We start from the raw sequence: 13,564 nt of genomic DNA, 5'->3' as shown, positions 1-13,564 counted from the left end.
CTCCCACAGGAGATGTGCCCGCAACCCAGGTACATGCCCTTGACCGGAATCGAACCCGGGACCCTTCAGTCCGCAGGCCGACGCTCTATCCACTGAGCCAAACCGGTTTCGGCTCTTTTTGTATTTGAATGGGAATCCATATTTTGAGTAAAAAGACTATATGTACTTGTATGTTACCTCAAGGCAGTATTCCTCTCACATTTCCTTTGGGAATTTGGTTATTTCTGGCTACCTCTGATATTATTTTCTTAACATTTTTAATTGGTTCATTTTAACTTAAAAATTTAACAGAAAAACTTATCTCTACAGTAAAACTATAATCACTACTGAAAAATTATATCTATTATTCAAAATAGAGGTTAAGCTATAGTTATATAAATGTAAATTCTGTGAAAATAAAACAATATTATTAGATTCTAGCTAGCATGATGTTCATGGCTTGCCTGAGTGTTGTAAGACAGGGTAAGAAGCATATATTATGAAGGTTATTTAAGATATATGGACCCAAACCGACTTTCTTCTTCTTGTGATCAGAAAGACTAAAGGAGAACAAGTTAAAAATCATCTCCTGTACCTTCAGTCACTCACACCTAAGCTTTGGGAAGCAATGCAGGCTTAGAATATTATGTGAGGCAAGTGAAGAAGGAAGTTAACTAGTGTTGACTTGAAGTGGTATCAAAATAGGACCAAGTGTTCTTCCTATTAGAATTTCAAAAGACTAATATTCTTGCAAGTTAAATCCGTATCATATTACTTGTTTTCTCCTTTAATGCTTTCCCATTTGTGTTTATGTTGATTCTGTCTGTCCAGTTTAATGAATTATTTTTTTCCCTTTAATATCCAGGTATTTGAAAAAAATTTTGGTGATGTAAGGGTATTTTGTAGAGAAGATTAACTGATAATTTTGTAGGTAAAGAATGTTTAAGCTAAATGAAAACAAATATTAGAATTTAGGTTTAGAGCAGACCTTTATTATGCAAAATGGTAGCTCAGGAATTGTAACTGATTTTCGACTCACTTTACGTTACCTTCTTACTGTTCTAGATCAGCGATTTTCAACTGGTGTGCCAGAGAATTTTTAAAACATACAATACCTAACTATTTAGTCAGGAGTTCTGACCTCTTTTCCCTTAGATTGTCAAATAAAATAATGAGAACAACCAACACAGGAGCAGTTCTGTGCGAATGAATCAAAATGATACCTATTTTTTTTGTCAGATCAGCAAAAAAATAATATATATTTTGGTGTCCTGCAGAATTTTAGCAATTAGTTTATGTGTGCCATGAGATGAAAAAGGTTGAATATCGCTATATTAGAACAAAAGATAGACATAGTTTGTGTGTATTTTGGGGTGTGGGGGGGTGGTTAGCGACCACTAACAACCAAGTATTCTTGTTCACCTGCAAGTAGTTCTTGTTACCTTGCTTTTGATGATAAAGAAAGTACTATAGTGGCACCTTGTGGCTACTCCAGTGTTAAACCCAAATGCCTTTTTTTCTTTGACTGGTTTCTAAAGCTTCTTAAAACCTTTGCCCATAAAATATAGAAAGTTTTGTCCATAAAATGCCATATTGTGATAAAAGCAAGGTCACTTTATGTGAGCTCGGTGAATCACAGTTTCCACTCATTCTGCATTGTCACCAAAGAAGAAAAATAGAGATAGTGGAACCTCACACTGAACTGACAAAATCCCATCTGATCTGAGACAGTTACTTCCTAACCCCACAACCTCTTGTCACCCTCATCCCTCCCCACCTCCAGGTTAGAACTTTAGCTATGGGACTGGATAGGGGACCAAATATGTTATCTGCGCACCTTTAGCTTGGGCTGAGGTAGCGGAGGAGTTTACTGGAATTATTAAAATACAGAGATTCTGACACTGCTCTGGAATTGGGGGTTGGGCATGGGTTACCAGTTCCTTGAAGACAGATCATCTACAAATTCATCTTGTTGATTGAATAAATTTTTCTGTGAATCTTCATTAATCATAATTTTATTGAGCTTAAGTTTTACCCTTTTTATTCTAAAAACTATAATGATTTTTTAATTGTTCTAATTATTTAAAATTTCTAAAATGGAAAGTGCTTTTCCCAAACTAAGCCAGCAGTTTCCATTTGTATCTTCTGAGTTCTGCCCTGTTCCGAAATGTGAGACTCTTCAGAGTCCATGTCTCCTCTGCTCACAAATGCAGCCTCTATTCTAGTCCTCAGTGCCTTCGGTCCAGTGACCTTGTCATTTCATTCACGCCAGACTAGGCCTAGAAGGACATACAACGCTCTTAAACCTGATAAACCTTTTTCACAGTGCATATGGATTAGCTGATAACAGCATTTTAAAACTGAATTTCTTATAGACGAGGAAAGAATGATTTCATATGTGTATTCCTTGTTTCCCTTTCCTCTGTATTTTTTTTCTTGTCCCTTTTGTATATGCTCCCAAGCCTTATGTCATAACACAATGTTGTATTTGTGGTGAGTACTAATAGTAAGCCTACATTTCCAGCTAATTTAGTAGCATTCAGCATATCATTTCTTCTACAGAGCTTACCTTACTTCAATCCCATATACTCTTGGAATGGCATAAAATGAATGAATTATTCAAAAAGTACACAGCAAAGCCTTTAATAGCATCTAACACTGGAGAGTTTTTAATACCGCTTTAGTTCTTGACACAGTCCTATCATTACCCTCTAAAGTTTTAAGGAAAAAGTTTGGTTTTTAGTTTTTGTGGGTATTCAACTGGACTAATATGAAAAACTGTAGGTATTACCAAACCTTGCTGAGTCATCTTACTGAGCTAAAGATTTTCTTGTTTTTAGACTAGAAGAAATGGAAGAAAAATATCTAATGAGAGAGTCAAAACCAGAAGATGTACAGATGATTACAGAATTAAAAACCATGCTTACAGAAAGGGACCATGTCATAAAGAAACTAATTGTAAGACATTTTGTTTTTGGTGTAACCATGTAGTAAATCAATACACTGTTGATTGGGGAAATATTTTTAAGTGATGCTAAACAAAAATTGAAAGTATAACTTATGTGCATTGTGATTGAAAGTTTATTAAAATGTTATGAACAAGGCAAAGAAATTCTAAGTAATTTTAACATTTAAGTTTGGTCCTCTTTTTTCAGTATTTTAGTGCATATCAAATGTTTAATAATATGTCATTGTCAATGTACAGTTAATGTTCTATTGAAGTGACTGTATTATACATGCAGAATTAGAATTGGGTAGGAAGGAATAGTCAGCGCACTCATGCATTAGTCTCCATTGTACCCTTGTAGGTTAGTCAGTTAATTTCCTAAGCTGTGTTCCGTGGAACCCTGTTCCCATGGACGAAAGGTGTCACGACGAAGTCTAAGCTACAGGCTCTCTCTTGAAGATTCTCAGTTCACATTGAGGTGTTAGGGGTTCTGAGAAATCCATCAGGGAAGAAAATACAAACTTGACAAATACACTGTTTTCGTTAAAGCCATTATTCCTTAAGAATAAAAAGTACACAATCATTTTAAAACTCATAAAACATTTCAGAGTCTTCTAAAATTACATGTTCTGATCCGCAATTAACATACTGCCTTTTACTGCCTCTGACATGAGAAATCTTTCAGAGTAAAACTAGAAATTGAATACTTGCTCCTCGATCCCTTCAATTAAAAACTTTGGACATCCGCGTGCAAAGACAGCCTGAGAGCACTTATTTTTCACGTCCTTTTCCCTTAACAGATCTTTTCTAGCATCCAGACCTAGACAACAAGTCTGTTGTCTAGGTTTAGAAGTTCCTGCCAAAAGCAACAAGCGGTCAATAGACTGGGGTTTGTAGATGGACCCAGGAGCAGGCATTGGAAAGATAGAGTGTGTGCTATGCTGCGTCTACACATTAACCGCCCAGTTCTCCAGGCAGTGTGAGCATGAGCACAGGCCTCACAGAGTGTTCTGTCTGAGAGCAGTAGATTCATGGAAAATTACCTGACATTCCAGCCACAAATTAGCAAGCATATTGCATATACATGCAGAATTAGAATTGGGTAGGAAAGAATAGCGCACTCATGCATTAGTCTGCATTGTACTCTTGTAGTTAGTCGGTTAATTTCCTAAGCTGTGTTCCGTGGAACCCTGTTCCCATGGACAAAAGGTGTCACGACGAAGTCTAAGCTACAGGCTCTCTCTCGAAGATTCTCAGTTCATCTGTGGTCCATAGAAATAGCTATTGATTTTCTAGCTCTTACTGAGTGTTACAGATAAAATTGTATTTTTTCCTCGCAACAGGATAGGTATTAGACTTCAAAGAGTAAAGTAAGTTTCCAAAGCAACACAGTGTGTGACAAAGCCAGGAATCTAGCCATGGGTTGTTCCACTCTCTTTCCACTACACCCCGATTCTGTGGACTGGGAGCCACATGGGCTAAAATTAATGATGGAAATGATGATAGCGGTAACTAAGAGAGAGATGAAGAATCTAGTTCTACTAGAGCACAATCCTACATTTCACACGGTTCCATTTACTTCTGTTTACTTCCACCCGTACGGTTGTTCAGTTAGCACATGCTGTTGGTGAAGACAAAGGCAAAGTGTTTGTCTCTGTCTGTGCTTACCACTGCCGTCATACATTGACGTCTCAGAGAGGAGCTCAGACAAGATCAACTATCCTTCCAGGACTCAAGAACAATGCTATATCCTAGTGTCATCTTCACATGTGGAAACAACTCAACCATGCACACAGCTCCACGAATGCAGGTTAAGCTGGCCCAAACTGCACAGTCAGCCCTTTGCAACGTGGATGGGAACACCTAAAACATTCACACCCAGTCTTAAGGCAGAGGGTGTTAAAGGGTAGAGAAGAGAGCTGGAGCGTAGGGTTTGAAAGATGTTGAAAACTTACCCACCAGCAGTCTGTAAGACACTGGCAATCCGGTTAAAAAATCTTTGAGCAAGGTATATAAATCTTCATTCAGGTTTTTTATTAAATTTTGAATGAAATGGCATTTAAACAATTAAGTTGTTAAACATTCACTAGAAAATGTTTAAGAGATGTTTGTAATTCTTTTGCATAGGAGGATAATAAGTTTTATCAGCTGGAATTAGTCAATCGAGAAACTAACTTCAACAAAGTGTTTAATTCAAGTCCTACTGTTGGTGTTATTAATCCATTGACTAAGGTATGTGCTGTACACACGGTGAAATAGGGATATGGTTTAAAACTTGATTAAAACTTTATAAAATATTTAGAGTAGCATAAGCTAAACCTTCCAAAATATGTTTTCTTAAATTTAATAATCTAGGACTAAAATCTATGAAAGCTTCATGTGTTCATTTTCAGAATGAGACTCCCATAATATTCATTTATTTGTTGATAATGCTCCTTAAAATAACATTTTATTCATATGATAAAACTTTGGTGCTGTCATTTTGTTTTTCATATCTCTAAAGAAAACTATCTTCTAAGGCTCCTCAAGATAACTTCTTGTCATTTCCTAGTGGTCACCAGCTTCTGGGGGACCCTCCAGCTCTGTGTACCCAACAGCTCCCCCTAGTAAGGCCTGCCATCTTAACGGACATTGGGTTGGACCGACTGTCAGAGAAAGACTTTACTTTTCTCAGTCTTAACGACTTTTCCTTAATTAAAATTGAACATAACCTATTCTGACCCTTTATTACTCTTTTAGGATAGAAGAGCCTTAGAGACGAATGAAATGGACATGACTAAGTCTTAGACAGCTTTGTACCCCAGCTTCCTATGGCTCCCATCATAGTGCTTTGGGTACAATGGGTATTCAATAAATATCTGTCCAGTTGCAAAATTTTATCCTATTACCTGGAAGGCACCAAAATTATTCTAGTGATGAAAGCAAGTAATAAGGAATAAATAATTATGTATACTGGCTTCAGAGGATTACATGTATTTTGGCAAAAGCACTAGTGCTAAAGATATTACTTAATTCGGATTTTGTTAATTTGTACATCATGCCTAATTTAGGTATGTTAGGCTGTTAGTCAGAAATGTTTGTTTTCAAAGGCCATGTTCTGTTAAGAACATGGAATGTGTCTTTTCACAAATTAAAGCTTTCTAAACTTTAAACTTAGATGTTTTATAAAATAGAATGACTATCTCCAGAGCCTAAAATACTGCCTGGCACATAGAAGGCTCGCAATAAATAATTGGTGAATGAATGAATGTAGTCAGTTTTAGTTTTAAGTTCATAATTTAGGGTGAGGTAAGTTTTTAATTATAAAGCAAGATTATGAGACTTGTTAAGACAAGATATGCTTGAAATATTTTCCTTGTATTTATTGTTTTTTAGAATTAGGTTTGTAGCTACAAAACAATTACTATCGAACTTTACCAATGATACCTTTGATTTCTTAAAATAGAAATCTTCAGTAGGTTTCATTATGCCCTCTGGTGACTGGAAGAAGAAAATGCAAAAGGTATATCTCTCAGAACTTTCTAATTATTTTTGACTCCTAAGAATGACTTCAATTTCCACAAATAGTTCTGAAGAAAATATTATTCTTTCTTTTTTCAGTTAGGCTAACATAGGCTCCTTATCAGAGACTCTGCTATAGAGGACAATGTCTAGATAGTGAGGTTATTACTTTGTAAGGAAAGGGAAAGGGCCGTCTTATCTATGAATTGTATTTTTTCCAACCTTTGGAGTCATTTCCAAAAATTTTTTCATACATTTACCATACATCTAACTAGTAAAATATGGGAATATTGAAAGTATTTTACATGTTAATTTTTATTCTGCATAGTAAGATGATGTTCATTGATTCTAGAGGTGTGAATAAAATAGACTAACATTAATAATTTACAAGCTGATACAATTTTTTAATATATTTTTATTGATTTCAGAGAGGAAGGGAGAGAGAGACACATCAGTGATGAGAGAGAATCATTGATTGGCTGCCTCCTGCACACCCCCCCACTGGGGATTGAGCCTACAACCCAGGCATGTGCCTTTGACTGGAATTGAATGGGACCATTCAGTCCACAGGCCGAGGCTCTATCCACTGAGCCAAACCAGCTAGGGCCAAGCTGATAAATTTTGATAATCTGCTATTGTATTCCCCATTTCATCTGTTAATTTTAAAGAACAATTAAAAATTAAAAAATTGATGTTTTATAAACTTTAATTTTTTTCTAAAAGATTGTGAGCCAATTAATGATACTACCAATTAATTGGGAAAGGAGACTTAATTATGCATATTTAATTTTCTCTCTTCAGAAAGATGGTGCATTGAATTTAAGACCCAATTATTTCTCTAAGTCAACTTTAGATCTTAAGTAGAAATGTGAGATTTGTTTCAAACTGTATTGCCAAGCATTTTCTCATTCCCTTTTTTCCAGGCAAGGACTGCCTCCCTCTGACAGATGGCTAAAGTTCACAGGACTCTCTTTTAATATTATGCTTAACTGTACACCTTCTCCTAATTTTAGCCTAAATCCTCGTGCTAGCTGAAAGACCTACTCTTTTCCCTTCTTCCTTCCCCCTTTTCCTCCCAGTATTCTTTTTTTTAAAATATTTTATTGATTTTTTACAGAGAGGAAGGGAGAGAGATAGAGAGTTAGAAACATCGATCAGATGCCTCCTGCACATCTCCCACTGGGGATGTGCCCGCAACCCAGGTACATGCCCTTGACCGGAATCGAACCTGGGACCTTTCAGTCCGCAGGCCGAGGCTCTATCCACTGAGCCAAACCGGTTTCGGCAGCTCCTCCCAGTATTCTTTACCACTTGGCATTCTTCCCTGCTCTTCCTCCCTCCCCCGTGAACCATTCCTAAATGTTTCTTCCTCATTCTTTCTGTCCTGGCAGCATGTCTGCCTGTGAGGATTCCATGTAGATAAAGAACACCTACAAGGATCCCCAGACCGCACTTTGGGTAACACTGGTTCATATTAACATCCCAATGTAACAGAAAGCTTCCAAAATTTTCCCATGCCAAATTTATATCTTCTATGATTCCTCTTTTCTCACTTGTCCTTATGCAGGGACTATCCTCACATGTATTATTTTTAATGCAGCAAAAGAAGAAGAATGATAAATCACCAACAAACAGGTTTGTGAGTGTTCCCAATCTAAGTGCTCTGGAATCTGGTGGAGTGGGCAATGGACATCCTAACCGTCTGGATCCCATTCCTAATTCTCCAGTCCACGATACTGAGTTCAACAGCAACAAGCCACTCCCACAGCCAGTGCCACCCAAAGAGCCCAAGACCTTTTTGAGGTGAGCCCCGTCTCACCAGTGGTTTTTTTTTTCTTTACTTTTTTTTTAACTTGAGAAATTTATCTTCTGACATTGTAGAAATCTACTACTTTAAGAACAGCCTAGGAAAATACTGTGAAGTATTTTCAAAATATATTGATCACCTCTCTAGAGAACCCTTTTTTGATTTTTAAAAAGATTTTTTCCAATTTGTTAGTCAATTTTCTAAATGCTTAAGGAGGTGTTAATGTCATTCCCATGCTTAGAATTTATTTATGGACTCTTGCTTCATTTTTAGTGTTGTCACTAATTTTTCAATAATCATCCTTATTAGAGAGCTTAAAATTTGTTTTAATTTAGTGGCTTTTATTTGTTTCTGTTTCTTGTGTTATATATGTTTCTTTTTTCTTGTTTACCAGGCTTACTTATAACTACACAGGCTTATTGCCAAAATAAAAAATATGTAAGCCCTGGGAACTTAATGATATACATAAGCAAAAAATAGTGTTTATAATTGACATTCCAATTTTAAGTCATCTCAGAGGTATTAAGTATGTTAATGAATAAAATTTAAACAAAATCCAGTTATTTATCCATTAAAGATTAAAGTCAGAAGGTACTGTCGTTTTATGCTTACTTATTATTACTGATTATGAGCTGCTTTACATTTATTTTCTTTTAACTTATTTTTATTAACAGCAGCATCACTAGTAAGAGTCTTACAGGTAGACTATCTTTTTCTAGGTTAAGTGATTAATGACATAGTTAATAACTAATTATTTTAAATAGAAAAAATGGCAAGAATTAAAAATAGTCAAGTTCACCTTTGAATGTGTCTCCTGCTAAATATTTTGTGTTGCTTATTTTCCCTTGTGCATGGGTATGTTCAGGTATCAGTAAGATGCATGTGCATGAGCTCAAGGAACATGACTACGGGAGTTGCCATTACACATTGTTGCGTGCCTTGTAATTTCCCCCAAAGACGGTAGGGATTCTTTTATTTTCTCAACTAGCCCAAAGAATCTTTAGTTTGACTTAAGAGATAAGTATGAATTATGTAACTTTGAAGATGGAGGGGAAAGTGACCTTTTAATGCACTCCTTTTCCCCTTAGAGTATTTGCGTATGGAATTATGAAGTGAAAGTTTAATATAAATATATACCTATAGTAAAAATACTACACTGCGGTTTCGTTACTTACTTTAGCTGTATTGAAGCACACCTCTGCATAAAGCAAGTGCTTGTGTCAGATTCTGAAATTAACCAAAAGAGAAGACACTGAAAGAGAGGAATGTTACCTTGTTCTCTCTTATTCCCCCGCCAGGCCTGAATTTTTTTTTTTTTTTTTTTTTTTTATTCAAAGAAGGTGACATTTTTGTTTTCCTCAACTGTTTGTGTTTTGGTTTTGATCATTGTGAACTGACTTCATCCGAGCTGCTGGTGTAGTCCCAGGCCCCATGGCATGGAGAACTGAACGTAGGGCAGAGGAGTGGTGATCCTTTAACACACATCCACCTAGAAAGCCCCTTGGGGTCATCCACACTGATGTTTTATGTGCTTTACCCTTCATTTTGCAAAGCAGCTTAATGCTGGGTTACATGTCTCTCTCTTTATGAATTCAGTCCTCCTCAGAGTGAAGCTTCCCCGGTGGCTTCTCCAGACCCCCAGCGCCAGGAGTGGTTTGCCCGGTACTTCACATTCTGAAAGACTTGAGTTGGCTCCGCTCTGTGTGGACTGGTTACTAAGAGCATGACCTTAGGATCATTAAGTGAATAGGCCTTCCTATTGTCAAACACTGTGAACGGGAAAGGATTTGTCTCTCCGATCTGAAAATGCACTGTATTTCTGTGATATTTATTGGAATCATTCTTATAAGGTACTATGTTATGTGTGTAATTATAATAGTTATTTTTATTTGAGATGGAAGAGTCTTTAACCTTTGTAATTACTGCATAATAAATTTTGTTAGAACAAATAACGATGCTTTGCATTTTATGTTTTTTTTCATTTTTTTCAAGTAAGTTTATTTAATTTTTAAATACATCTTGGTTCCAGGTAAGACGTGCCAAAAAGTTTTACTGCACAATAATTAAAAAATACTAAATTATTTGGTTTCAATAATCTTAACAAAATCAGGAGGGACAAATATGTCATCTTAATTTGTTCCATTACTATGTAGAGCTATAATTAAACTGTTCTCTAAACTGACAAGGCCATTCCAGTCCTTCTCAACTTCTTCCAAAAAACTGAACAAAAGAGAATAATTCCTAACGCATTCCCAAATTGGGAATAAAGAAGTAAAATTGTCACTATTTACAGGTGACATAATTCTATATACAGAAAACCCTAGCCTGGCTGGTGTTGCTCAGTGGTTGAGCACCTACCTATGAACCAGGAGGTCACAGTTAGATTTCAGGTCAGGACACATGCCGAGGTTCGGGCTTAATCCCCAGTAGGGGGCATGCAGCAGGCAGCTGATCAATGAGTCTCTCTCATCACTGATGTTTCTATCTCTCTCTCCCTCTCCCTCTTCAAAATTAATAAAAAAAGGAAAATGTTTAAAGATCTACCTCACTCTTGAACCATAAAAGAGAAAGCCCTAAAGACTCCACAAATGATTAAAAACAATAAAAATGCAATAAAGTTGGCAAATCTTTGACAATTTGACATCCATGTGCACACACTAGACACAGATCTCACACTCTTTACAAAAAAATTAACTCAAGGTGTATCATAGACTTAAGTGTTAAACACAAAACTGAAAATTCTTGAACATAGGAAAAAACCCTGATACCCTTGCTTTGGTAATGACTTTTTAAACAAACACCACCAAATGCACAATCCATGAAAGCAGCAATTGATAAGCTGGACTTGATTAAAATTAAAGACCTGCTCTGTGAAAGACAATGTCAAGAAAATGAGAAGATAAGGCCACAGCTTATCAAACACATGTAATATTTGCAAGGCATATCTGATAAAGTTCTCTTAAAACTCAACAATAAGATAAAAAGCAGCCTGATTTAAAAATGGGCAGAAGAGGCCCTCATCAGTTTGGCCTAGTGGATAGAGCATCGGCTGTGGACTGAAGGGTCCCAGGTCCCAGATTCAATTCTGGTTAAGGGCATGTACGTTGGTTGCAGACTTGATCCCCAGCCACAATTTCCTTCAATGTGTCTCTCACACTGATGTTTCTCTCTCTCCCTCTCCCTTCCACTTTCTCTAAAAATCAATGGAAAATATCTTCGGGTAATGATTATCAATAAACAAACAAACAAACAAATAAGATGGGCAAAAGATCTGAAATGGCACCTCACCAAAGAAAATACAGAGAGCCCTAGCTGGTTTGGCTTACTGGATAGAGCGTCGGCCTGTGGACTGAAGGGTCCCAGGTTTGATTCCGATCAAGGGCATGTACCTTGGTTGCAGGCACATCCCCAGTAGGGGGTGTTCAGGAGGCAGCTGATCGATGGGTCTCTCTCATAGATGTTTCTAACTCTCTATCCCTCGCCCTTCCTCTCTGTGAAAAATCAATAAAATTATATAAAAAAAGAAAATACAGAGATAAAAATAAGCATATGAAAAGATATTCAACATCTTATGTCATTGGAGAAATGCAAAATAAAAGGACAATGAGACACCTATTAGAATTAGAATGACCAAAATCCAAAACACTGACAACACCAAATGCTAGAGAGGATGTGGAACAACAGGAATTTTCATTCATTGCTGGTGGGATACAAAATGGTACCGCCACTTTGGAGAACAATTTGGTGGTTTCTTACAAAACTATACCATATGTTCCAGCAGTCATATTCCTTGGTACTTATCCAAAGGAATTGGAAGGTTATTTGCACCAAAACCTGCACATGGATGTATATAGCAGCTTTCTCCGTAGTTGGCAACACTTGGAAGCAGCCAAGATGTCCTTCATGAGGTGAGTGGATAAAGTGTGGTACATGCAGATAATGGAACATTATTTAGCACCAAAATGAAATGAGCTATCAAGCCATGAAAAGACATGGAGGAACCTCAGATGTATATTACTAAGTGAAAGAAGCCAATTTGAAAGGCTATCCACCTACTGTGTGACTTCAACTATATGACATCTTGGGAAAGGCAAAATTATGGTGACACGGAAAAGATCAGTTGTTGCTAGCAATTAGGTGGGAGGGAGGGATGAACAGACAGAACACAGAAGATTTTTATGGCAATGTAACTATTCCGTATATCACAATACTGTATACATGTTATTGTACATCCGTCAAAAACCACAGAATGTCTACCACCAACAGTGAAACTACTGTAAACCATGAACTTTGGGTGATAATCATGTCAATGTAAGTTCATCCATTGTAACAAATGCACCACTCTAGTAAGCAGAAGTCAGTAGTGGGGTAGGTTGTGGGTGTGTGGGGACAGTGGTATATGAGAACTCTCTGTACTTTTTGCTCAATTTTGCTGTGAACCTAAAACTCTGAAAACTTAAGTTTATTAATTTTATTTAAAAAATAAATTTTAAAAGTTCAATTGTATTTTTACACACTGGAAAAGATCAGAAATTGAAGTTGAAAATGTCATTTACATAGCATCCACAAGTATGATTTCCCCCTCCTGCATACCTTTTTGGGCAAATCTGAGTTAGAGATAGATTTAACAAAAAATCAAACATTGTTGAGAGTTATTTAACACCTAAATAAATGGTGAGGTTTACTTTGTTCAAAGGGCATATGACTCAATATTATTAACATGTAAAGTCTTCCTATAATGACCTACAGATGCTTTGCAACCTCAACAAAAATCCCAGCTTTTTAACAGAAAATGACAAACTGGTTTTAAGAGTCATACGGAAACAGAAAATTCTAAACATCTTTGAAAAAGAACAAAATTGAATGCCAAGCACAATCTGATTTCAACTCTATATTATAAAGCTACAGTAATTAAGGACAACACGGTATTTTTGTAAGGATAAGACAGATATGGCCACAGAATAGGAGAGTCTTAAACCACACATATAAGGACAACTTTATTTTTCACATAAATGCAAAGGTTTTTCAATGGGAAAAGGATAGCTCTTTCAAGAAATGGTGCTCGCTATCCATAGGCAAAAGAAGTTACCTAAGACCGTATTTTCGCAGGTACAAAAATTAGCTCTAAATGGATCACAGGCGTAAACATAAAATCCTCCAAAACTTCTAGAAGACACAGGAGGAAAACCTTCGTGGCTTTGGTTTTGGTAGAGAAAGCGTACTCCTGACAATGTCTCTGAAGCACCGCACACCTTCCCATTTCACCTGGGGCGGCTGCTCTGTCGGCCCCGCCCAGGAACTCCCCGCGCCCCGCCCACTCTCGGCACCAC

General features: G+C 36.8%; 1 protein-coding gene across 11 annotated transcripts in view; it reads left to right on the top strand.

The window, feature by feature from the left end:
• The window catches only part of FAM184A (family with sequence similarity 184 member A), a 52,375-nt gene extending 42,189 nt beyond the window's left edge, over positions 1 to 10,186 (top strand). For 3 of the 11 annotated variants that reach the window (XM_006778426.2, XM_006778420.2, XM_006778422.2), the window contains 5 exons: positions 2,820 to 2,937; positions 5,054 to 5,158; positions 6,372 to 6,428; positions 8,028 to 8,230; positions 9,831 to 10,186. In XM_006778426.2, the coding sequence (XP_006778489.1) occupies positions 2,820 to 2,937; positions 5,054 to 5,158; positions 6,372 to 6,428; positions 8,028 to 8,230; positions 9,831 to 9,912 (565 nt within the window). In that variant the 3' untranslated portion in view covers positions 9,913 to 10,186. Of the gene's footprint in view, positions 1 to 2,819; positions 2,938 to 5,053; positions 5,159 to 6,371; positions 6,429 to 7,350; positions 7,500 to 8,027; positions 8,231 to 9,830 lie in introns of those variants that run through there. The other 8 variants (XM_006778427.2, XM_006778424.2, XM_006778421.2 and 5 more) reach the window with 5 other exon arrangements.
• Positions 10,187 to 13,564: the final 3,378 nt, after the last annotated feature.

Source organism: Myotis davidii, unplaced genomic scaffold (genome assembly GCF_000327345.1).
Source record: "Myotis davidii unplaced genomic scaffold, ASM32734v1 scaffold147, whole genome shotgun sequence".
In the NCBI taxonomy this organism is placed as follows: domain Eukaryota; kingdom Metazoa; phylum Chordata; class Mammalia; order Chiroptera; family Vespertilionidae; genus Myotis; species Myotis davidii.
Note: the sequence above shows the minus strand (reverse complement) of the source record. Positions and strands in the feature narration are given on the sequence as shown.